At 34.5% G+C, this 26185-nt stretch overlaps 3 protein-coding genes and 1 non-coding gene across 4 annotated transcripts; 2 read left to right on the top strand and 2 right to left on the bottom strand.

The window, feature by feature from the left end:
• The first annotated feature begins 811 nt into the window (after positions 1–811).
• LOC113069964 (opsin-3-like) lies at positions 812–7025 on the top strand. Its single transcript, XM_026243110.1, has 3 exons — positions 812–1126; positions 4322–4573; positions 5514–7025. The coding sequence occupies exons 1-3, from the start codon at positions 821–823 to the stop codon at positions 5778–5780; spliced, it is 825 nt and encodes a 274-aa protein (XP_026098895.1). The 5' UTR covers positions 812–820; the 3' UTR covers positions 5781–7025.
• Positions 7026–7919: 894 nt separating this feature from the next.
• LOC113069966 (kynurenine 3-monooxygenase-like) lies at positions 7920–21229 on the bottom strand. The gene is made up of 15 exons (XM_026243113.1): positions 21152–21229; positions 19995–20064; positions 19631–19728; positions 18127–18216; positions 16641–16689; positions 14032–14119; positions 13361–13526; positions 13205–13276; positions 12492–12613; positions 11577–11724; positions 10617–10674; positions 10347–10429; positions 9705–9806; positions 9555–9614; positions 7920–8868 (listed from the first exon to the last, which is right to left on the bottom strand). Exons 1-15 carry the CDS (start codon positions 21227–21229, stop codon positions 8728–8730), a joined length of 1425 nt encoding a protein of 474 aa, XP_026098898.1. The 3' UTR covers positions 7920–8727.
• A 638-nt stretch (positions 21230–21867) lies between these two features.
• Positions 21868–21939, bottom strand: trnah-gug (transfer RNA histidin (anticodon GUG)). The gene has a single exon. It is a non-coding gene; the product is annotated as a tRNA-His (tRNA).
• Positions 21940–23183: 1244 nt separating this feature from the next.
• LOC113069965 (insulin-degrading enzyme-like) lies at positions 23184–26078 on the top strand (the record flags this gene model as incomplete). The annotated part of the gene is made up of 3 exons (XM_026243111.1): positions 23184–23456; positions 24253–24437; positions 25871–26078. Coding segments are annotated over exons 1-3 (428 nt in total), but the record flags the coding sequence as incomplete, so codon positions are not given.
• Between the last annotated feature and the right edge of the window lie 107 nt (positions 26079–26185).

The following is a 26185-nucleotide window of genomic DNA, read 5'->3' as shown; positions in this document are numbered from 1 at the left end:
TGAATTGGTATTCATTTTAAAAGCATCCGTGATATCACCTTGGCCGGCTAATTTGATTAACTGAAAAAGGTTCGGAGGGAATATATTCATACAGCAATAGAATCAAGAATGGGGAGAAGACATGTCGAAAATCAACCGGTTTTTCCCTTGAATATTTGCGGTAGCAACTCCTGAGCGAATTAACTCATTTTAATGTAATAAATTCATTTAAGACAGCATGGAATAGATTGTATAATATGCTTTTATAACATATATAATCTATTCCATGCTATCTTGGAATAAAACCTGTTTTGTTTTTTGTTTTTTTTTACATTTCATAATTTGTTTATTCAGGTTGAGCTTAGACCAAGAGCAGAGAAAGACACTCCAGCTCAACTTTAAATTACTTTTAAGCGCCCCAACGTCAGATTTTGTTTTTTCTTTGTCAAACCACCCTCAGAAGAAGACAAATACCTGACAGTACAGAGAGTGTTTAAGTTTAGTGTTTAAATCAACAGTACACAAAGATGGGCGCAGACAGACTGTTGTCTAGTTTCCGCACGCTGATTGCTTTGGCCTGGGTTTAGTCAAAGTCCAGGGCCGTTTTTTATTCCCAGTCCATCCCTGTTAGCACATATCGTATTTTATCTTTAAAAATGAATTTTGTCCAGACAGGATGATCCTTGTAAATGTTTAGTGCCATAGTGAGAATCCTAAAAGAATCCTAAAAAAGAATTATGAGAATGGCAAACACAGTTTAATGAGAATTTGAGGACAGAATGTATCTATCTATTTAACTTTTTTTATTTCTCTTCTCATCCTTTAAGGGATCGTGTCCATCATGACTCTATCCGGTCTGGCGTATGAGCGCTACATCCGTGTGGTTCATGCCAAGGTCATTGACTTCCCCTGGGCATGGAGGGCCATCACGCACATCTGGCTGTACTCTTTGGCCTGGACTGGAGCTCCTCTCCTGGGATGGAACCGTTACACGCTGGAAGTCCATCAGTTGGGCTGCTCCCTCGACTGGGCTTCCAAAGATCCCAATGATGCTTCCTTCATTCTCTTCTTCCTCCTCGGATGCTTCTTCGTCCCTGTGGGTGTCATGGCTTACTGTTATGGAAACATCTTGTACACTGTGAAAATGGTGAGGAGAACAGGCGCAACAATGGGCTTAGCTATAATAACAGTCATTTTCTCACTGGCCAGTCTGGATGTACCAGATATATATTTCCTGTTACCTGATGCACTAGAAACATACTAACTACTGAGTTTTCTACCTAGATAGGAGGTTCTTCATAATTGCTTCCATAGATAAGGTTTTGCATGTGCAAAGTTGATTGAATATTTGCTAATTGTATTTTTTTTTTACTCCTTTGTTGAATTTCCTATTTCAAATTTATGTGGGAGGACAAACTTACTTGATCGTCCCACTTCATCGATTTATCAGTCCAAATTTATCAATTATTAGTACTATAATGGTATTGCAAGCCATTTTTCATTCTTTGTACGCAAATAATTTTAAACATAAACGGTGCAACAGTTTCAAACTTAAGAACTATTTTCACTTGATTGAGCTTCAAATTAAATATTATTTTAATGATTTCGATTGTCAAAAGTCTCTCAAGTACTTACCCCTTCCCCTACCCCTTGGAGTTTCATAACTCCAAAATCATCACCCAATATGGCATTTCAAGGGAATTTCATTCAGTTCTTCAAAGTGTCTACAATCCCATCTAATTAAAAACTATAGTGTGTTTCACAATTTCAAATTTTATTCCAAATATATTTTATCGACCCTTAATTGATCTCCAAAAAATTTTTCCTCACTTGTCATCTCATTTCTGATCTGTGATTTGCATATGGCACCTTACAGTTTCTTTCTTTCTGTCTTTAACCTTCATCATTCTCTCTTGTTCTTTTATAAACACACTGTCAAGCCGCTGAGATTTATCAGTGCATAGGTGCCGACATGCTGCTGTTTAATGGGCTCTTTCCACTAAAAGCCATATTGTCTGAAAGTGCCTTCAGCAAATGAGCAAGCGACGGTGATTGTGTATGTAAATAGCTTGCGATTTTCATCAGCAGTTACTGTGCAACAGATTTTATCGGTGTGCTGTCCAGATGGGGGAGAACATAACCGCACCAACATGAGTGATTGTGTGCTTACCGCAAACTGAAGTGTGCAGTCTTTTCTCTTATCTTAGCTTTGTGTACAGAGGCAGCTTGAATTAAGCTATTTGTAGGTTGATTCCCATGGAAAGCATTCTGCCCAAAACAGTAACACTGCTTGATCCAATGGCATATGTTTGGGACAGGGCGAGTGTTCTGCAAAAACTGTTATGATTTTTTATAAGTGGTCCAAAAATGTCACACTTCACCTGTAAGCAGTTTATGTGTACATTTGCCTTTGAGCTTGTGTGTTAAACTTTCCAAAAGGTTTTGCACACAAAGAAAAGACTATGCTATTTATTGACTATGCTATAACAGGCATGATTAATATGATGTACCTGCCTGAGACTCCAGTCATTCTGTGGCATAGGAAATATTTATTTAATAGAGTCTATTTAAGAGAGAGTTTATTTAGCCTGACATATGGACAGTTTTGCAATTCAGCCAAGGTACTTGCGATTCATTTCAATCACCACACTGCAATATTCACTATCATTTAAACGTTTTTAAAGAAGTTTTTTTAAGAAATTAATGCTTTCATAATATGAGTTAATTATAATAAGAGATGTTTCTTGAGCAGCGAATCAGCATATTATAATGATTTCTGAAGGAACTAAATTACATTTTTATATATTAAAATAGAAAATAAAATAAAAATTAAAAATTAAAAAAATATATAGATTTCATTGTACCTCCAGTGTGTTTGATCGGTTTCTTGATTATTCTCTTCCTTATGAGTAAATATAGTTAAGTATGCCAGGAACTGCTTGGAAAAAATACATAAATGATTCAGGAAATAAATAAATACATACATGCATACATTGGTGAATCAAGCACCTGAATGAATCAGGGAATCAATAAATGCATGAATGAATAAGTACAATTTGAAGTTATTCATACAGTAGAATTGTATACATTGATATTTTACAACATTTTAAAGCATATTCCACCAAAGGGCAGTTTAATATTAACTCGTAAATTAAAAAGTTATTTAAATGTGGCCAGTCAAAGGCAATAAATTACACACTTAAATTCATACATACTTATGCAAATCTTAAGCTAAATTCTTGATGTCATTTAATCTAAAATAATGATTAAATCTTTGAATTAACGATGGATTTGTATATACCTGGCATTGTCAGTAGCATGACAGTTTTAATTGATCCATGACAAAAGGAAAAACAGCTGTTCACATCATCACCATTGCGCCCCCAAATGCTGACCCAGTTCTGTGTCAGTTACACAATGCCAGGCATCTTGAGAGATGCTCAGTCAAACTCAGCTAATTTTATTGCCATCCTTGCAGCTGCATAATGATGAATGAATGAATGAATTAACGAATGAACGAATTAACGAATTAATGAATGAATGCATGCCTCAGAGAACATAATGTGTTTAATTAAAGATGCATCATTAGAGATTTAAAAGCATGATGCTTTCAAGCAGGGCAGCATAGGACCTCCATCCAAATCCATTCACCTTGGTAAAGTATATCTTTATCATCAGCAAACATTATGTGCAATATTCATTTAAAGTCTATTGTCAGCCTATAGTCTGGCTATGGAGTTTTTTCTATGAACATATAGATTGTTGATATGGTTGTATGAATTGGGATAAGTTTTATTGTCAGAATTAATTTGACTGATAATCAGTGCGGTGCTAGTAATTCTATTATCAATGATCTTTTCTGTTCCCTAGAATAGTTTTAGAATTCTGATATTTATGGTTGAATTTTGTATTATGTTTAAATTTCACCCACATTTTTAGCAATGTTATTTTTGCAGCATATCATTATTTTTGCATGTCCTTTTCTAGTTTTTAATTTTCCTTATGAAACAGATTAAAGAAAATCTTACTTTTCAAATCATTTGTATTAAAACTCATTTTTAAAAAACACAGAACTGAGTTCCCAATACTACTGTCATCACAAGTGTTTTCTAAGATTTCAAAGTCTTTTAGAAAAGCATTTTTAAATTACAGTCTAAAAGCTTTATTAGGTCTCAAGATCTAGATTTTTTTTCCTTTTCTTTTTAATGATATACACATTTTTTCACACGGTATCAAAAATCAGGTTGACTAAAGCCATGTTCTTTTTTCCAGGACATGCAGTAATATATTCTTTAACATGAAGACGTTTTAATGACAGAATGTCTTTGTTCTTTTCCTGTAGCTGCGCTCTATCCAGGATCTGCAGACTGTTCAGACAATTAAGATTCTGCGATATGAGAAGAAAGTGGCGGTGATGTTCTTAATGATGATTTCCTGTTTCCTGGTGTGCTGGACACCCTATGCTGTGGTCTCCATGATGGAGGCTTTTGGCAGGAAGAGTGTCATCTCCCCCACGCTTGCTATTATTCCCTCTCTCTTCGCCAAATCCAGCACTGCCTACAACCCCGTCATCTACGCCTTCATGAGCAGAAAGGTCAGCAGAGGTCACTTCATTCTGATGGAAGGGTATTATTTAGTCAGGTCTGGTGATCCTAACAGAGACAAACTTTACAAGTCAACATCCAGGTTTTTTGTGAACTGTCAAATTGTATTAGAGATAACCTTTGATATTTTAAATAAATGTAGAGTAACAAGAAAATAAATAAATATTCCTTTAAATAATTAATAATAATAAAAAAAACAATTAGATACTATTTTATGCTTCATTTAACAGCATATTTTATCTGTTTTATTCCATGTATTTTGGAGTAGAATGATTTTTTAATGAAAAATATTTTAAAAAGTTAGAAAGATGAAAATCTTTACTATATTACAATTATTCGTTTTTTCCTATTGTTTAATATTAAAGCAATATTAAATGTTTTTCATCACTGATCATTTAATTTAGTATTTTATGAAATGTGGAATTGCTCAGACAGAGTCTCATACTTAAAGTAAAACTGAATAAATAAAGATGTCAGCAGAATGTAGACTGGAAAAAAATATATTTAATTTTTTTCAAGGTTTTAAATAAAGATTATTAAATTAACTTAAAATTTCCTATTTAATTCAGTCTTACATGCTGTTTCTTTGTAATTATTTGTGAAGTTTACTAGCAATTTCCTGGCAAATCAGTATTAAAATAAAATCCTAACCCAATTTGTTTTCAGAGTATTTAAACAAGCGATAAAATTTGGTTTATAGTCTTTGTAGCGTTTATCTGCATTAAAAAAAAAAATAATTTAGACATTGTGTTCATAAATTGCTGGTTAATTTCACAAATAATTACAAAGAATCTGCAAGCAACACATTGAATTAAACATGAAATTTTGAAGTAGAAAAACTGATAGTATTTTGTTGTGAAAAGTGTTTTAATAATCTTTATGTGTGTGTGTATATATGAAACTTACTTCTCCTTTTTTGTGATTGGTCAGTTTCGCAGGTGCATGTTACAGATGCTGTGTTCCCGTCTGGCCACTCTGCAGCACAGCATTAAGGACCGTCCCCTCGCCCGCATCGAACGCCCTGTACGCCCTATTGTGATGTCACATAGCCGTCCTGACCGGCCCAAAAAGAGAGTGACCTTCAACTCATCCTCTATCGTATTTATCATTGCTAGCAATGACACTCATCCTCTGGATATTACCTCCAAATGCAATGATGAACCAGACATCAATGTAATTCAAGTTCGACCGCTTTGACACTTGCCACTAGTGCCATTGAAGAATGACGGTGGAGTTCATTAACATCACACTAATTTCATGTTTATAATATACAAAGGATACAGAATCATGTTATTTATACATAACTATGGAAAAAAGTATTTTTTAATTGTTGTAGCAGTAATGAAACATAAACAGACTTTTTTGTGTTCCCAATCAAGATTTGTGTGAATTCTGTCAACTGTAAATGCTGTAAGTATTTGATCAATTGTGTTGCTTTTCCATCTTTTCGGACACTGAAACTTCCAGCTTCACCCAGTTTCATGGGATGGTGAGATATCCGCAGCTTAGATTGCTCTGTCCATGAGCAGAATACATTAGTGAGTGTGCTCAGATAGATTAGCAGCACAATGTTAGTACAAGGACGGGACATTTGTCAAAGACTGCAGCACTTTGTACACAACGTCAGTCAAGTCCACAGCGCCCCCTGGAGGAAGCACTGTGTGTGTCCTATTTGACAAACAAGCCAAACATCACTATTTCTTCTGCTCAATATTTAGATTAGGGCTTTGAGCGAACCCCTAAATATCAAACTTGGTTGAGTTTACCTCAAATTTCTTTGCTTCTTGAGAAGAGCTGTGTTTACACTTTTCTGTTATAGAGAATATACTTAAGATTTGCAAGGGTGTAGAGATGTTCCTCATTGCAGAACACAAGATCCAGGGGGCAAGCCTGGAATCCAGATCCAACTCAACCTGCACCTGACATGTCCCTAAACCCACCCATCTCCACCCCATAGATGTGGATCCAGCCTCGCCCCCTGGATCTGTGTTCTGCAGTGAGGGCCTACTGGAGGTGTAGCAAAGGTTTGAGTTTGCCATTGGTGGGTAGATGACGCAGACAACAGACATTTAATTGATTGATCAAAATTATTGTTACAATTTAGAAGTTGTTGGATTTTAGTAGTGACATTCTTAAATCCGAAGTTCCGATCTGAATCAAATAAAGATTCACGAACCATCATTTCAGATAGGGACTTAAGAGTTTAAGGCTAGAAGGGAGACAGCTGTGGCTTCTGGGTATGTGCATATCAATATAGATTATTTTTTGTCGCACTGTACAACATTTCCTATTCTTGCATCATTGTAAAGGGTAGTTTAGGATTGGGGTAGGTGTAGATGTTAATAAAACACAATCTAATAGGAAAAAATAAAAATGTATTATTATTTAACAGTCAGAGCTGTATTTATCCACAAACGACTTCGGAGCGCAGTTCGCGAACCATTCAATACACAAACCCACTTCGAAATTCTGATCTGAATGAAAAGATTCACCAAGCCACATTTCGAAGTCTCGATTTGAATAAAATGATTCGCGAAACTTAAAGTTTCCAAATAAATCACGAACTCACTCTGATTTGCTTTTCGCTCTTGGAAGTCCCGATCTACATTAATATGACCAACTGCACCTCAAAATGCATCTTAAAGTGGAACAATTAATAATCAGCCTTATGCAGCATTGTCTATTATCTAGTTATATTCACTAAATAGATTGACTACTGCAGTTCAGTTGATGACAATTCAATAGGAAATCAGTTGAAAGCATCCTGTCATCTCATCTCATTGAAGTGAATCTTACACTTATCAGTAGTCTACATTATAATCAATATGTTATACTGTTATCTGATCTTGGCCTACAGGGATGGACAGTGGGCCTATTTTAGTTAGCGTACATGTAGGCATATTTAAAATACGTATTTGAAAGTGTTACATTGTTGATTGCGTGGATTTGAATAGGAATTTGAAGGTTTTTTTATGACCAATTAAACCTTAAATATTAAAATCAGATACTGAATAATGACTAAAAACATAAGCTGAAAAGAAGCAGTGGTGCTTTTATCATTTTAAGAAAGGGATTTATAATACTAAAAAGACAATTGAATGAGCGACATCCTGTTTGAGTGGGCAGAGAGCATCTGTTATCTCATTTATGGATTATGCCTTGCTGAGGATTTGTGGGTTAAATGTGAATGAGGATTAATGTGAGTTTTTACATGACAGTGAAAGACCATCAGGAGGACTTAATATTTCTCCTGCCCTAAAACTAGAGTATGACATTGCTTTTGTTGCACTAAAAGTGAGATGCCTAGACCGCAAAAAAAGCTGAAGAGTTCAGGCATTCAATGAACAAAAGATTTTATTCAGTCACATTCAACTTGTTTAGAATCTACAAGAACAGACAGTGATCAGCTTGACTTTTTAAATTAATTAAAACCAAAGAAATTATATTTGCTAAGAGATCCCAACACCCACACATGATATATAAAGTAAAAGCAAACCTGAATTAGAACTGAAACAGAATTATACATCCATTACAACAACTTCAAGGTCATGGTGACTTATTAAAAGGTATGTTCTGGATTCAATACATGTTAAAGGAATGCAAGACGGTTGATAATCACAGAAAATATAGAATAATCTCCATTTAAAATGGAAGTACATGGGACCAGGAACTAAATATTAAAATGTATAAATGTTTAAGAGAACTATTCCCAGTTCTAAAAATACAAAATAAACAACTTTTGGAACTCAAACACTTAATGTTTTACAGAATAATTCAGCATAAGTCAGCATTCCTGCTGCTCAAGTCTTGAGCTGGTAAAATCTACACCTTGAATGCCATGCAAGTCACTTTTTTATATTAAAGCATGATGAGAAGATAAGTGCTTTTACAACCACACCAGCAACATTTCTGCTTTAAACCATCTGGAATGCTGGCCCATTATAACCCAATTTTAAGTGCACTACATTGACAAACTACTAAAAATTATTTTCTGTGGTAATCAACATCATAACACAAATGCAGGGCATTTTTTATTTAACTTGTATTGAACAAGACTTCAATTCTGGTCCAGTACAGACCCATGAAAGATCTTTTGGGAGTTTCTCCTTTGACGTGACATGGCTACTAAACATCAACACAGGGTTTAGAAGTGCTTTAAGGCGAGTATACGGGTCCACAGGTCCTCTGCAGTGATTCTGGGGAGTTTGTGAGAGTATCTGAAAAAGACATACGTCCCTCCTGCAACAGATACAGCTCCACACAGCCACAGACCTTGAGTGATCACCTGCAAAAGACCAGAAAGACCATGAGTTATTTTACTATACTGTGAAAAATTTAAACAACTTTTTAAATCCAAGTTTTAGGTGAACAATGTAGGCTACTAACAACATCTGCAGTGAAGGACAATTTCCGATGTAAAAAAATAGGCTTTTACAATTATAGGCTATGCTACAGTTCAGTTTTAAAAAAAAAATAATTTTTACAATAAAGAAACACTGAAATAAAAACATATATTGCAAAAAAAATTAAATCTTGAACTTTCTATTTATTAAATAATCCTGAAAATGTATCATGGTTCCCACATTTTTATATATATATATATATATATATATATATATATATATATATAATTAATAATAATAGCTGATTTCTGAAGGATCATGGGACACTTAAGACTGGAGTAATGATGCTGTGCATTAAATAAAAATTTGGCTTAAAATAAAATTTTAAAATATATTAAAATTGAAAAGGTTTCATGACAATATTGCTGTTTTTACAGACTTTTTATCAAATAAATGCAGCCTTGGTGAGCAAAAGATTCAAAATCAGATATTTAGATTAACAAATTACTTGTGTTTCACACACAAAAGAATAGTCAAATCTAGTGCATTGCATTGTGGAATACAGTTTGCTGCTAAAGCATACATTTCAGCAAAAAAAAAAAAAAAAACACACAGGATTGGTCTTCACCTTATTTTGCCAATGCCAGCGATTCACCGCTTCATGGTACCGTGTTCTGGAGAATGTGACCTAAGAAGCAAGTAATCCACCATACGAATTAGTGAACTAACCACCAACTAAAAACAAGATGATACAGAACACAGAAAGGAAGGCTCTTACCATTGTGTAAAGTGGGATGATTGTTTTTGGCATGATGAAGTGAAGGAAATTGTCCAGGTATTTTCGAAACAGGAAATATCTGGAATTGACGTGTGCTCTCATCTGCGACACAGATCACATCATGAGCGAAGCTAATGGCAGCATTTAATGCTCTAGCTCTTGGTCTGGCCTTAACCTCTTAAAAACAAATGTGTGTGTCTGTATCTTCACCCTGCCATCAGTAATGAGGTTGACCTGTGTCACTGTGGCCTGTATGTCACATGCAATCATCTGGACAGACTCTACTGCTGCTGCGTGAGTGTGTGTTTGTTCTGTAATGTATGTGTGCTTACTACTTAATGAACAGAAAAACCCATGACTTTGATGTTGCTAGCTCTAAGAGGCGCTACAGGAATATATTATATCCTCTATTCAGTTATTTTTAGCTTGAATATTTTCATCCATCCATCAGGATTTATCTTTAATTTATACATCCTCATTCCCATTCAAAGTAACAAAAGCCACCTGTTCTCTAATTACTCTTGGGGTTCTTTGACTGGTATGTGCAGCGCCGCTTCAGGTCGAACACAACTGTTGTCAAATGAATGAAATGGAAGTCATGTGACAGCACCTGGTGTTCAGATACAGTATTGCATGGCCTACCTCTACATAGTTGTACATGGCCAGGTCAGCGATGGCGTGGTCGTCAGGTACACGGACTCTGGTGTATTTTTCAAGTACAGCAGCTGCAGACAAAGCATATTCAAAAATTCTTAATTACTGATGTCACTCTGGGATGTTCCAAACAGTACTTGATTTATTTAAAATTATACGTTTTATTATGTTTATTATATAAATAAGAAGAAGATTAAAATTATAATTTAATTAATAAATTCCTTTCATCTCAGAAATTTTGGGGGGTTTCTGTCTTACCAAGGTTTTCATTCAGCTGGTCCATAATCTCGTCAAAAACTAAACAATCCTCAAAGCCCTGTGAAACAAAATAAAATAATGACACATTTATTGGTTATTAATTTTATTTCACTTGCTGAAAATTTCAATCTGCAAGACCATCAATGACTACATTTACAAGCACCCAATTTTTTTAATAAGATCCATATCAGGGTTAGTATAGTTAACTAAATGTGTGTGTGTGTGTGTGTGTGTGTGTGTGACCCTGGACCACAAAACCAGTCATAAGTAGCAGTATATTAGCAGTATATTAGATTGTTATCAGTAGCCAAGAATACATTTTATGGGTCAAAATTATACATTTTTATTTCATGCCAAAAATCATTAAGATATTAAGTAAGGATCATGTTCCATTAAGATATTTTTTAAATTTCATTTCGTAAATATATCAAAACTTAATTAGTAGTATGCATTACTAAGGACTTGCATTCCAGGCAGTTTTCTCTATATTATATATTTTTGAACCCTCAGATTCCAGATTTTTAAATAGTTGTATCTCAGCCAAGTATTGTTCAATAGCAAAACATACATCGATGGAAAGCTTATTTATTATTGTATAAATCCCAGTTTTTCAAAACATTGACTTTTATGACTGGTTTTGTGTTCCATGGTCACATATATAATTTCAGACATACTACCAAACTACCAAAAATGAATTTTAAAATAGACCTAAAAACTAATTCAAACTAAGATACTACTACCTACAAAAGTAACACTGGTCCATGTTCAGGTCAAGCTTTTATTGAGTACAAAGATGTTTGCATGCTCCAGAACTATTGGAACATTTCTGTATACTGTTAATCAGATTTCATCTGGTGTTCAGGTTATGTTTACATCACTGGGAGAAATTACAGCTGGAGACTTATTGAAAAAACTGAAGCATTTTGATGAGTATGAATATCCTCTCCAACCCCCACTTACTGCATTCATGCCTTGACCATAGAAAGGAACCACAGCGTGGGCCGCATCTCCCATAAGAACACACTTATCAAAGAGATGATACGGGGAGCACTTCACCGAGACCATGGCCTGAGCCGGCAGCCGGAAGAAATCCTGTTTTAGAGCCTCACTGTGAAAACACACAGACACACTCAGTCCATAACGTACATGCATATATAACACTGGCACGTCTGTCTGTGGCACAGTGACTCACGGCTTAATTATGTTAATTATGACATTCAATGTAGGACAATCTCATTCAAAGCATTCTGTTAATTAAAAAAAAAAAAAACATTTTTAGAATTACAATCTGAACAATAACACTGACAAGTTACTCATATAATATAAAATCCGGAAAACTGAAAATACCATATTGAGGTCATATGTTGTTTCAAATTCGTTTGACTTTTATAATTCAGTAAAAAAAAGGGCACTATTAGTCACCATTTACTGTATTTTATTGGGATACAATAAAGCAAAATGTGACTGGGACTTTTATTATGCCTAATATCTCCTTTTTGTTTCAAAGAAGAAAGAAACACATGTCTTGAGTTAATGATGACAGAATATTTTATTTCTGGGTGAAATATACTTTAAAAAAAATAATAATATCATACTCTACCATTCCTACTCCAACCATAAAATAAATTCAGCAAGGATGCATTAATTTAATAAAAAATAATGGCATTTATAATGTTACAAAATATAAGCAGCACAACTGTTTCCAGCATTGATAATAATAAGCAAATCATCATCCCAGTACTGTATCTCCTTCATATTAAAAAGCCACCCGCTGGGCTGTGTCTGTTAGACTGCAGTTTCACACCTCACTGAGAAAAGAACGAAGCAGAAAGATTGACAAGAGACTGAAAGAGAGACAGAACAAACTGTACTCACATTCCTATTAGAGGTATGGAGTCAGGAAAGTATTTCTGAAAGAAACGGATGACCTCGTCACCGGAGCGGATCTTCTCGAATTCTTCAAAGGGCATGAAGAGTGTGCATGTGAACGTCTTGTCCTTAAAAAACCCAAATCAAAAGAAACATGATTTTCTGCCAGGAAAACCACAATATAACCACAGCAAAAGATTATAATGCACTTTCAAAACACCTTCGGAGGAAATACTTGTACAGAAAATGTGAGACTTTTTGCATTTGCATGAAAACCACACTATACATAATACCCAGCACTAAATCAACAGCAAATAACAAACTAATAAATAGTTAATCCCCCAAAATATTTTTTAATAATAATAATAATAATAATATACAGTTATAGCAAAAACTAATAATAATAATAATAACAAAATACGTATACTACTAATAATAAATACTACTACTATTTATGATAATAATAATAAAACACTAGATAACAAGTTTACAAAAACTTAAAATATTTTTTAAAATTTTATAATCATAGTAACAACAATGAAAACACCAGGTAATAGATATTCACAAAAAAGTTAATAAACAGTAAAATAATGAAATATTCTGTAGTTTAAAAAACAATATATTGAAAATTGTAATATTGTAATTGAAAAAGTATAATAATGTAATTAAAAATAACAATATATGAGTAAAGCACAATGAAAAAGATTACGTGACCTTACCAAGTTGGGCAGGGCAATCATCATGAAAGTGTTTCTGGGCCAAATGTGCAAGTAATTGGGCTCCATTGCAAACTTAGAGAGCACAGAGAGAACGAGATGTGAGCAGATAAAATGATGGCAGATATGTAATGAAGATAAGATTGTTGTGACACCTACATCTCCGTCTTTAGGAGGCATGGTGAGCTCCATGTACCCGTGGGGAATGTATGTCTGGCTGTAATTGAAACGACTTTGCCGTAGGTACTGCTTCCTGACGGCAGAGAAAGCTCCATCACAGCCTACAATCAGATCAGCTTGGATATCCTTCTTCTGGCCATCAGGTCTGTTCAGAGACAAAACCTCTGCTGAAATATAATCTGATTCACACTCAATATACAAACACGCACATACATTTACACATGACCCTTTTGGGCAGCCAAACCTGATCTGTGACTGAAGATATGTTTAAAAAAGCTTTTCAAAAGTTAGTTCACCTAAAAGTGAAAACTTTGTGCTCAACGAAAAGAAATATGGGTTTGGAATGACAATAAGTTGGGTAAATAATATTGTTGATATATATTTTTTTCAAGTCTGTATAGTTTTATTTAATTATTTATTTATTTTATATGTATTTATATATTTATTCATTTTTGTTTATTTCATGTTAACTATTTAAGTACTTAAAGTTAAACAAAACAACAAGAAATTCAAGTAACGAAATTGTTATTTTAAGACTTTTTTACGACAGAAACTGTGACTATTACTTTACATGGCACCCAAAGTATTTTAAACAAAATCACGGTATTATTCACTCCCCAAAATGGAGACAGAAAGTGATTACAGTTTACCCAACGAAGGTCATCGTTCCCGATTTTGGACTCCAGTCCTGCAGCTTGTGATCAAAGTTCAGCGTAGTGTTTGGATATGCGTCTGCCGCTGCAAGAAAAGAAATTCAATTCTGTATGTTTATTCAGTAAATAAAAGGAATAAGATTCAAACTGGATTGATTTCTTGATACTAAACTCATTTCTGCTTAAATTAACTAACTTTTAGAAATGGCATTCACAAGTTTGCAACCTGCCATTCAGAAGTGCCATTCAGAAGTGTGGGGGTTAATTGTTTCTAAAGGAAATTAATACTTTTAAGGCCTGTTCACACCAAGAATGATAACTATAAAGTAGTGCTGTCAAAATTAGCGCGTTAACGCATTCGATTAATTTGAAATATTTAACGCGTTAAAAAAAATAACGCAATTAACGCGGTTGCAGTTTTTTTATTTCCAGTTGTGGCCTATGTGTGTTCAACGTGCAAAGAAATATGGATAAGAACAAGGAAGGACTTATCCATTACTCTTCATTTAGTCTGCCACAAGAAACAGCAACATTAAAATCATGCACTCAAATGTCATTGTTTAAAAAAAAAAAACAATGACTGTAACAGTGCGTAAATCAGACCTTTCTGTAACGCTAACGTTAATAAGCTTAAGCGAAAATAACGAAATAATTGTGTAGCGGAGTATTTTTTGTACACAGTGCCGCGAACTGTCAATCACTCCTGTGCGCGTGCATCACTGTCCTCCTCGCAGCTGCAGCAACTTGCGCTCTCTTCATCAAGCTTTAAAACAAAAAGGGGACAAAAAGATCATATTGTCTTTGTGCATAGGCTTTAGATTAATTAGATAAATGAATATCTAAATTTGTGCCTTGCCGTCTACGGTATTTTTTTAGAACTTAGAAAAAAGATGCTGCAGCCAATGAGCAGCCAGCGGGGGCTGCAGGACGACTCAACCTCCGCAGACAGTTTTTAATGTTTATCAGACAATAAATACTCAAGATTTTGCTTTAGTATAACTCACAACGAGTTTCACACACCTTCTCCGGCCACGTTGAGTTGTTGACACTTAACAGTGGGAAAAGCGACACATGCGCTATTCACTTGTATAACTTAAGGGTGAATGGGTAATGTAGTTTTCTGCTCTCGGTGGGATGAATTAGGAAGCTTGCATTGTGAAGGGCGCTCTGAAAATCGGCAGTGCAGGTAAAAGATTAAAACCTCTATTAAAACAGATGTCCAAATGAGCGTACCGGTACGCTACAAGCACGTTCTGGGCGCACGGAGAGGTGGCGGTACGCTCAAGAGCTATATTTGGAAGTGGCGGTACCAGTGCATACCGGCCCACTTAAAGCACTGGCAATGACTATACTTTGGAATTTTTTTGCAGTCCACTTAGAATTCAACATGGAAATCATTTTTGTTTTTTATTGGCATTGATTGTTTTGAAATTCAAATGGTACTTACATGCCTGTGTTTTTATTTCTGTAATAAATATGGCTTTCAAGCCAACAGTTAATTTGGAGGATATTGATGGTTTATTGCAGGTATGTTGTTTACATGAGAAAATCTGTGTTACAAGTTAAACAAAAATTCCAATAAACAATCATATTTTGAATTTAAATAGTTTCTTTGTCTTGAGTTTACATTAATTATTTACATTTTACATTTACATATCCAAAAAGTTTCAGTCTTTTAATTGCGATTAATCGCGATTAATCGCGATTAATTTTAAAAAAATTGTGCGATTAATTAGTTAATTTTTTTTAATCGATTGACAGCACTACTATAAAGATATAGCTCTAAAAATCTAAGAATATCAGAGTCCACACCACAACTATAACAATAAAGGCACAGAGAAACTATACCATTGGAATCCCTTTCAAAACAATTTTTTTCCAGGTGATGAATGAAAAAAACATTGACAGCCAATCAGCATCAATCTTGCTTTCTCGAGAATGTCCACTAGTGTGTACACTAATATCTTTATCTTTATAGTTATCTTTCTTTTTGTGAAAGGGTCTTTATTCAGCAAGGAGACACTGAATCGATCAAAAATGAAAGCAAAGACAAAAAAATTATGTTTCAAAATAAATGCTGTTCTTTTAAACTTAATATTCATCAAAGAATCCCGAATAAAAAAAGTATCATGGTTTCCACTAAACTATTAAGTAGCTCCTTTCCAGCTTTGCCATCACAGGAATAAATTACATTTAAAAATATTTAAATAGAAAACATATATTTGAAATTGTAATAATATTTCACAATACTACAGTTTTGACAGTAGTTCAAATAAATGTGGCCTTGGTGAACATAAGAGACTTCTCCAAAAATATTTAAAAATGGAAAACTTTTTCACAAAACTTTTCAAAATTAAACTGGATATTCAAAAAAGGGACTTGATTTTATCCATTATTGACTGATTAAATCCCAAAAAGTGGGCAAATGAAGAGAGGACTTGAAACAAAAAATATTTGAGGCCATTTGGGATTGATATGCAAATAGGAAGTATATCTTCAAAATAACCTAAGAGGTCATTTAAAAAAAATGAAGGTACATAAGGTACCATATAATGTATAAAGGGGCACATTAAGTGTTTCAAATGGTTGTTTAAATGAACTGTCACCTGTTAGCAGCTCCTTGTTGAGGTTAGCTCTGTCCACAGAGAGGATGTACTACAACAGAAAGAACAGTCATATTTCGGGAACTTCCAGTTTAGACTCAGTCAGCCGTGGAGAATGACAACTTCAATCTCTATCATGCATGTGCTGGATTATCTGGGATATTTTAAATCTGAAATGATGGATTTATGACAGCCATGGAGTTCAGTCACCTGAAAGGCACTATAATCTACAGCTTAGATGTCACAACTGTTTAAAAGCACCTTGACGCACATTGTTTGCAGCAGTGAGTGTGTATTGTGAGGGGATTACATAGTAGTAGCAGCAATAAACTAATGGTTTAAAAGCAGTTCTGTTTCAGTCCATCTGGTGATTTCCAATCAACATAATCCCCGCAAACCTCATCAGGAACAAAATGAACACACAAACTGGGCCAGAGAAAACTGAGCTTTTCATCTCAGCTGTTTTCAAAGCATATTTAGGGCTGTTTTGTTGCAAAGATGAAAGAATGTCTCACGAGCTGTGATTTATTTCGATATTATTTAGTTGTGTTAATCAGTTGTTCTCAACTGGTTCTGCTTCCTGACCAATATTTAATATTGGACATTTAAAAAAACTAAAAGTTTTAAAAATAATAAAATGACTAAAATGTTTTGAAATAATAAAATGACATATAAAGGCTCAAATATGCACATGCATTAAGATGCAATTATTTAAATGATAAATTTCATATGATGACCTACACAGGCCTAAAATGCAATTGTATTAATTATGCTAACTTACTTTAATTATATACCTCTTTTTCTTAATTAGTTTTTGTTTATAAATGTTGATATACAGGCTCAGAAAACAAATTTATTAATATGAAAAATAATTACAATTATATACCACTCATTATTTTGTTCTTTCTTCAATACATTTCAATGATATTCTAATGACCTACAGACCCTAAAATACACATTTATTTATATGTTAAATTATACAATATGACATGTTTTATTCATAATAGTAATAATAATTATTATTAATATTTTGTTCATAACAACCTGTCCATATTCACTTGCATTCAGATTTCTGTCAAACTAGTCTTATTTATTCCACATTTATAATAATTAGACTTGTGTAGATGTGTCAGGAAACCAAATGTGCTGATTTCTCATAAAAAGAAATGCCAAAGTCCTAATTGCCACTATTATGTGTGCATTATGATTGTAATGATTAACAAACTGGTTTGAGGGGAGATGGTTGTATTGACTCTGCTGGGGTCACTGGTCACGTATCAGCACACAGACTCCAAGCATGAATGTATGTGTGATGTAAATGTTCTCAACGAGTGGGTTAATAACCCTGTAACTGTGCAACAACTTTACTGCAACCTGTCATGTGACTGTGCATTTCTGAAACACTGAGATAAAGATCCAGAGGATAGCCATTTGAAGTTCAATGTTTGTGTGAATATGAATGTGTAAATCTGAAAATATGTACTGTTACCTGTCCCTTTTTGCCATAGGGTATTGGAGAGCGTTTTCCATTCAGATTATGGATCATTCGGGCATGCATTGGAATGCCTTTAGAGACTATCTGTAAAATTAAAAAAACACATGACAATATATATATGCACACAGTCTCAATGATCTACACTACCGTTCAAATGTTTGGGGTCAGTAATGTTTTATTATACTCACTGAGGCTGGATTTATTTAATAAAAAAAATACAGTTGAAACAGCAATACTTTGAAATAATATTAGATTTTTCTTATGTAATATATGAATTCATGTTATGAAATTTTCAGCATCATTTCTCCAGTCTATGATCCTTCCGCAATCATTCTAAAATTCTGAAATGCTGCTCAATAACCTTTTTGTTGTTGTTGTTGTTTTTGTTTTTTGGATCCTTTCACAAATATAGTTCAAAAGAATGGCATTTATTTGAAATGTAAATTTACTGTCACCTCTAATTAAATCAATACATATTTGTTGAATAAAAGATCAAATAAAATACGATTGTATATATATTTTACAATTCATTGAGGCACAATATTTGGAACTAAAGCCAGAGAGCAATGAAAAAAATAAAATTAAAAAAAAAAATTTGTTGAAGCCCCTTGCCAAAACGTAACCCTAAAATCTCAATTGAAAATGAACGGGGTTGATGGGAATATTGTTGCAGGACCAACAAAAGCTGTTGCTCCAGGCAGATGTCCTATTTGGGTAAATCATGTTATGTACATTAAAAACAAGAGCTAACAACAGCTCCATCCGTCCACCTTATGCCTCTAAAGCTTCAGACTGTCTGTCACACTCTGTCAGATATGAAAATCATGTTAACTCAGGATTGAGTTCATACAGTATCCCTGACCTGGCATTTCTGGCTCTGTCGAGCTGAAAAATCACATAGTGTAAAATAACCAAATCACAGAGACACAGGACTCTGTGTGCTAACCATATACAATTCAATCCTTCCTATCAAAACTCTAAGTTTGACTGTGTATGTATTGAGTGCAAGCATTTGACCTAGTTTCACATGGTCAGACTTCCTCATAGTACTTTCAACACTTCCCTCTGCGGAAAAGCCAGAGAATAGCTCAGTCATCACAGAATTCATGAGTTCTTACTGTAAATACTGTACTACTGACTGCCAAGATGTTTATTAATAAGCAACCGCATGCTAATATTTTTCCTAAAAGTGTGAATCGTGATAGAAAAATGCTAAACAATAAACCCAGCTCCAAGGGGATTGTCTCTTTAATAAGTGTACTAAACTGTAAGCCACTGTATTGATCAAAGCATCTGCTAATGGCTTCTTACTACTTGATCGAAACACTGTGCTATTATTAAATAAACTGCCTAGTGTCTACGAAAATGTTGAATATGATGGCTTTAACAACTATTTAACAACAGCTTTTTTATAAAGTGGAGACTTATATATGTAAAATCTGAATAAATGCATGCTACAAGCGCTTAACTTCAACAAAAAAACAATGATAAAACCCACCTTATCCTCCATTCCCACATGTTTCAAGGCCTGGCGCCCCCTATGTGACAGGGCCAAGTTGATGCTTCGACCTTTCACGACTTTTGCTTGACGAATATCTAACAGAACAAAAGTTTAAACGACAAGGTTAGGAATGCATTTGAGGTTAGGAAAACATTTCAAACCCTATATCTGTACATTATGAGAATGTGGTGGTCTATAATTGTCTAAAATCCTTCCACAATATTATAAATGAGGTTACTCTTTTTTTTTAAGTGTGCGCCATATGAATAATAAAGAGTGGAGTGATATAACTGACAGAAAGACAGCCTTAAAATAAAGTTTTGATTAATGCTAGTGTGAGAGAGATAGCTCATGTTTTCACCTTCTCGAGATTCATAGACTGCAACGTCAAATCCTCTTTTGGCGAGGAAGCAGGCAATCAGCGATCCAACCTAAATTGACAGGGTTAGAATAAGAAATAGATTATTTATGACAACATAATTCCATGTTTTTGGATATACCATGTTAGTACAATTTTGTACATTGAAATATATTGGAGTTCAATGTAAATACTATATCATGGTTGGCTTTAAGAAAATGGCAATTACTAACCACAATATGTTAATAACTGTACTATGATTCAGTAAAAGTACATTTTTGTATAATAATGTTTATACATAGGGTTTCAGAGGATCTAAAAAGCTTGCAATGGCATAATTTTCCCTTATAAACTTGTACTTAAAGCATATTAAGGAAAGAGAAGACTTTTGGATGATTTTACTTTAATAATTTTTATCTCAAATATCTATATAAAAGGGTACTGCTGAACTTTCTGAGGCCGGGGCTTTACATAGACACTGGCTGACCAACACAGGTCTAAACAAACAATATATTATTTACAGACAATATTCTTATGCTTTGTGTCAAGTGCAGTATTATTGGTCATATTTTATCATCAGTCTTTTTATGTCCCTTCTTTAAGCATGAGATCAGAAGATCAAACCATTAACGAAGGAAACATTTAACTTAAAGTCAGTTTATGCAATTATAAACGCATAAAACACTTGATGAAAACATAAACACCCCCATAACTTATTGGATATATTCATAAGCCATTAACTGTGTTACAGAAAGAGTACAGGCTACATTTAATTTAAAAAAAAAATGTCATAAAGTCATTAATCATTCTTCACCACATCTGTAATAGAATATTTACAGAGTTTCATAACCACTTTGTCAATCATTAACGTTCTCCTGTTAAGTAGAATTATAGTATACCTGTATTACTGTGATTAACAAAGATCATTTTAAAATAATTGTCCATTTTATTTTATTTTTCATAGGAAACATTCTCTGTACCCATAGAAATATAACAGACCACCTGAGTCCAACTTTTCTTTCATTTAGAGGTCATTTTCTGTGATTATTTGAAAAATTTTAATGTCTTGATAGATAGAGACATTGACAGAGACGGTAGATAGTGATTGAGAGAATTCAAAGATATGTAATCAAGTCATAAAGATCAATTGTGTTTCTCACCAAACCGCCTCCCACCACCGCGATCACTTTCCTCTCACTGCGGCTGGATTCATGTGTGTGCGTGGAAACACTGTCCATGATGATTAACAACACTGAAGTGTTCAGAGTTAAACGGCTATGCTGGAATCAGTGCGTGAATGAGTTTCTGAGAGTTTTCAAGTAGGGTTTTCTGGTTATGAAGGAGGAGCAACACAAAGTCAAACATCGACAGGTCGCCGTTTATCAGCCCTTCAGTCTGTATGTCAGTATTTCAGTTGGATCAGATATGTAACCTAATGAACGTGATGATCAAACCCAAGCGAACTTCACACACTGACTCAAACAAACACACACACACACACACACACACACACACACACACACACACACACACAAGCGGTTTACATTAGTAGTCATAATCGTCGTGCATTCATTACAGTTCGTAACACCCAAAACAACAGTTATAACTTCAGAAAATACCGGGTTTACTCAGTACATATCAATTATGTTTGTATGATTTACAACTGTAATATCACCACCTAGTGCACGTGATCAAAATGGCATGGATTCGTGTGCGACGTCAGAGCAACACTGACGCATTCACAACGTGACTAAGATGCGTCAGTCATTTTAATCGGTCACGGTTATTTTAGATTCATTCCGTGACCGTCTTAATTTGACTGTGTTAATAATCAGAATATGTAATAATAAATTCGGGATTTTACTTAAGAAAATACTGCCGTGACCCGGATTCGAACCGGGGTTGCTGCGGCCACAACGCAGAGTACTAACCACTATACGATCACGGCGAGCCACCTATAGGACGAGCGCGAAACGGAAAATTGACAATCATGATTGCATTCATGTATACATGTGGTGTTTTACACTCTTGTTAAAACAGCAAGGCTTTAATAAATTATGCTTATGAACAGCTGTTGTAACAACTTATTTTCATGTTGTAAACAAGAAATCACAGATCCAGCCCTGATTCTGTATTCTGGCTCTGCAAATCTACCAAACACCTGACATGCATGATGAATTTTCTGTGGAGTATTAAAGACTAGACTGCTTATTTTTAATCCAGAATCTGTTTAAGAACAACTTAAGCTCCCAGCTCCTTACGTTGCTGCATCTTTAGATCTTAAAGAACATGTTGTATAATTGTTTGTCATATATCCTACTTGAAAACAAAACATGTTGTTAAAGGCAAAATAACAATCCGATGAAATTAATATTCAGTGAAATTTGTCTGTCAGGTTAAGCAATTCAATAACACTTATTTTAAATTCATATATGGTTATTTTTTAAATTTTCTATGCTATTAAGAAGATTTTTTTATGTATATTTTATAATATTTTTATATTATTACCCCTGGCACTTTTTATTTAATAGTTTTTTCTTGTTCTTTTTTCCCCGTTATCTTATTTTTATATGCATCGTGTAATGTTGTGCAGTATAATCTGTACAGAACAAAATGTATAATGTTATAAAATGTCATTGTTAGTGAATAAAAACAAAAGTTCAATTTATGTGTGCTTTATTTGTTTTCTCTCACTCCGTACATTTTCCAGATGCACCAAAATAACACAAATGCAAACCTGGAAACTATCTTTAATTGATCTTTTGCTTTAAGAGAAGTAAACTGCAGTTTTACACGATGTGTTCTTGTTCTTGTCTGAGGTCATTATTTTATAATAGTAACACACTCAAAGTTGTTGTTGTCTAGTTGACATTAAATGTCAAGCAATGATAGCATTATGTCTACCCTATTACAAAAAATAAATCAATAAGGGATTAGATCAGTAAGAGTTTAAAGATTATGTCAAGATTATGCATAGCAAATCTTAATAAGAGAGAAAGAGAGAGAGAGAGAGAGAGAGAGAGAGAGAGAGAGAGCTGGACGCGTAAATCAAGAGGTCTCTTTAAATACTCAACGTGCTCGCAACTAAACCTGGATGTGGGTGTAGCCTGTTTCGTGACGTCAATAGTCGGCAAGGCGTGACTAAGCAATTCCAACCGCTTCAAGGGAAACAAATGGGTATTTCAAACATTTTTGATTCATAATATGTTCCGCGTCCGTGTATACATATATGTAACGGTTGATATCTCATATTAAATGTAAAGTATTTAACAGCGCGTAAAAGTGGCCCGCGGCTGATCTGAGATTGATTGGTTTTGTCTGCAGAAATCATGGCGCCCTGACATCTTCGGCAGAGTTTTGTTATCCAGTACTGAAGTATGCAAAAATGTGTTAGCCGGTGGTCCTTTACAGCGAGTTTTCATCAGATTTAATGATATTGACCACTGTTTTCATTCGAGCTATTAGGTAAGTGTCAAATATATGTTTTTTTTTGTGCGTGTGTGTTCGGTTAATGGCGGCCCGGTTCTCTGGCGGCTGGGCTCGTGTGTTTCTGCCGCGCGTGATCGCTTTAGCTCATAACACAATATTTCATAATGTGTCAACATATTTTTTGCTTAACTTCTGAAAATGTTTGATTCTGTTGAATTTCTCGTTGGTTTTCATGTAACTCAACAGTAAGTAAATTTAAAACACTGAAAGCCGACTGTAAACTTAAGATAGACTTGAATTTAACATGCGCTTAACTAAATCACTTAAACTAAAATAAACATGACATAATCTGAAACATAATGTTAATTTACTTTTAAACTAAACAGTCTAAATGTGTTCTTTGTCCAAGACACAGTTTCGCTTAAACTGAGACTAAACTTAAACTTCAACTAAACCACTGATGCAGATACATTAGTGGTTTAGTTCAAGTGCAAGTTTAGTCTCAACCGAACTTGAGTTTCAAGTAAACCAATGGAATAAACGGACACTTAAAGTATAGTTAGGCTAAGGTAATGCTTTCAAACTAAACCTAGCCATTCAACTAATTTAACCGACTGAGCCTAAAATATGTAAGGGAAACATTTTAAACCAAAGAACTAGAACTAAATGGCATTTTAATTCTCATTCTGATCTAAATGGTTTCTGTATGTCTCACTGATTGTGTAATTTACTTGACGTGTGTTTGTTTTTTGAAATTCCTCACAGGAAGTGATTCGTTAAAAGTTCGTTTAAGATTGCCAGGCCTCTTAATTTTGTCCTTTTGTTTATCCAGACGTATTTCAACTCTGTCCGTCAGAATGAGTGATCCGGCTGTAAAGAGGGTAGTGAGTGATATAATTCGCTCTCCAGAAGACAAGCGGGAGTATCGAGGACTTGAGTTTACAAATGGACTGAAAGCAGTTCTTGTCAGTGACCCCACCACTGACAAATCATCAGCCGCGCTGGATGTCCACATAGGTAAATGCAAAGAGTTTGCTTTATTGTTTGCTCCTTTTGGCATGTATCTCTCTACTTACTGCTTTCTGATCCCTTCTATTTTAATGCAGGCTATTTATTACTAACTTGAAGGACATCCTCATTATTGGCCATCAATAACTAGGTTGTAAAAAAAAATTGATTGGATGGCCTCTGTCTGTCTCTCTGTAGCTTCACAAAAAGCAACTTTTAATAGTCTAGACCTTGGCGGCTGCCCTTGTCCTTGTTTTTTTGTGAAACTCAAAGCCCATGAGGGATTTGAATAATTTTGTTTCTGAACAGACCACTCTGTACAAGTCATTGAAGGCCTATTGTGTCACGTTGAATCCTTTCAGCCCTTTAAGAAAAAAATACTTTACTTTAAAAAATTAATTTGAATAACAGCTGGAGCACCGCCCAGTGTGTCAGCACAGACTTATGGGGTGCTTAACTAACAACCCAAACAGTTGAGAAAGCAGGAGTTGAAGAAAAAAAAAAAGGCCAATGAATGAAATGTTGAAATCATCTAAGTAGACGTGGATTAGGTATAAAAATATCTTTGCGTTTCGTTAATGCTCACTTATTACACTTTAAAAGAGCCTTTTGATAAGAAGACAAGAATCACATTTGAATTCATGAGTTTTTTTTTTTCTATTCTAAGGATTTGTTCATGCTGAACACTATTCCAAATAGTTTTCAAATTTAAAAAGAAGAACTGGCTCAACAAACTGATTCAGTCATTTAAACCATGACACAATGCTATTAATGAAACACAAAAATAATTTGTTTATATCATTCATTATTTAAATGAAACAATGTTTCACAGAGGATTTGTGTACATTTATTCTGCTTGTGTAGCTTTAATTTGTTTGTTTTTTTAAATACATTAACTTTCAGCAGTAGAGTTTGATTTGAAATACTGATTCTAATGAAAATTGTCCTATTGCATTTACATTTAATCACTTGGCAGTTGCTTTTATCCAAAGCGATTTACAAATTAGGAGAACAATAGAAGCAATCAGAAGAACAAGGAACTTGGTTTTGTAGCATTTCCACAAGGATCACTAGAAGGATACAAACAGGTGAATTTGATCAAGTTTGGAGGCTGAATTCTGCAGGAAAGTGGGCCTTGAGGGCTAGAGTTGAGAACCCTTGCTCCAAAGACTTGGAGAGCCATCTACTGACTAATATATTATGTAGAGCTGGTTGCTTAAGTGTTCTAATGCCTTTAGTGCTGTAGCAAACCTTTATACAGACCTTTGTTTAACTAAGGATTTAAGCATGATGATCTTGAATATGCCTGAACCTGTCGTCAATCCAGTGAAGTCAGCTCGATTTACAAGTTTGTCAAGCTCCCATTTTGTGTCAGAGTGCAAGCTGTCAGTGTTTTCTTGCGCTGCTTAATCTCCTGCTTTTCTCCTCTTACAATCCTGCAGGTTCTTTGTCAGATCCAGAGAACATTTCAGGTCTGGCCCACTTCTGTGAGCACATGCTGTTTCTAGGAACCGAGAAGTACCCCAAAGAGAACGAGTACAGCCAGTTTTTGAGCGAGCATGCCGGCAGCTCCAATGCCTTCACCAGTGGAGAGCACACCAATTACTACTTTGATGTATCCCATGAGCATCTGCAAGGGGCTTTGGACAGGTAAATGAATCCATAAAAAAAAAGCAAGTGGTAAATTATTAAAGAGCCATCTGGAATGCAGGTCTGTTTTAGAAGCTGAAGAACGACTGTTTGAACTTATGAAAAGG

Source organism: Carassius auratus, unplaced genomic scaffold (assembly GCF_003368295.1).
Source record: "Carassius auratus strain Wakin unplaced genomic scaffold, ASM336829v1 scaf_tig00002598, whole genome shotgun sequence".
In the NCBI taxonomy this organism is placed as follows: Eukaryota; Metazoa; Chordata; class Actinopteri; order Cypriniformes; family Cyprinidae; genus Carassius; species Carassius auratus.
Note: the sequence above shows the minus strand (reverse complement) of the source record. Positions and strands in the feature narration are given on the sequence as shown.

Coding starts and splice junctions, on each gene's coding strand:
- LOC113069964 (XM_026243110.1), top strand. CDS start 821: ATGACTCTATCCGGTCTGGCGTATGAGCGCTACATCCGTGTGGTTCAT. Junction 1,127..4,321: donor TCTTGTACACTGTGAAAATG/GTGAGGAGAACA, acceptor CTTTTCCTGTAG/CTGCGCTCTATCCAGGATCT. Junction 4,574..5,513: donor ACGCCTTCATGAGCAGAAAG/GTCAGCAGAGGT, acceptor GTGATTGGTCAG/TTTCGCAGGTGCATGTTACA.
- LOC113069966 (XM_026243113.1), bottom strand. CDS start 21,229: ATGGACAGTGTTTCCACGCACACACATGAATCCAGCCGCAGTGAGAGG. Junction 12,614..13,204: donor TGATTGCCCTGCCCAACTTG/GTAAGGTCACGT, acceptor GGGTTTTTTAAG/GACAAGACGTTCACATGCAC. Junction 10,675..11,576: donor ATGGTCAAGGCATGAATGCA/GTAAGTGGGGGT, acceptor TTTGTTTCACAG/GGCTTTGAGGATTGTTTAGT.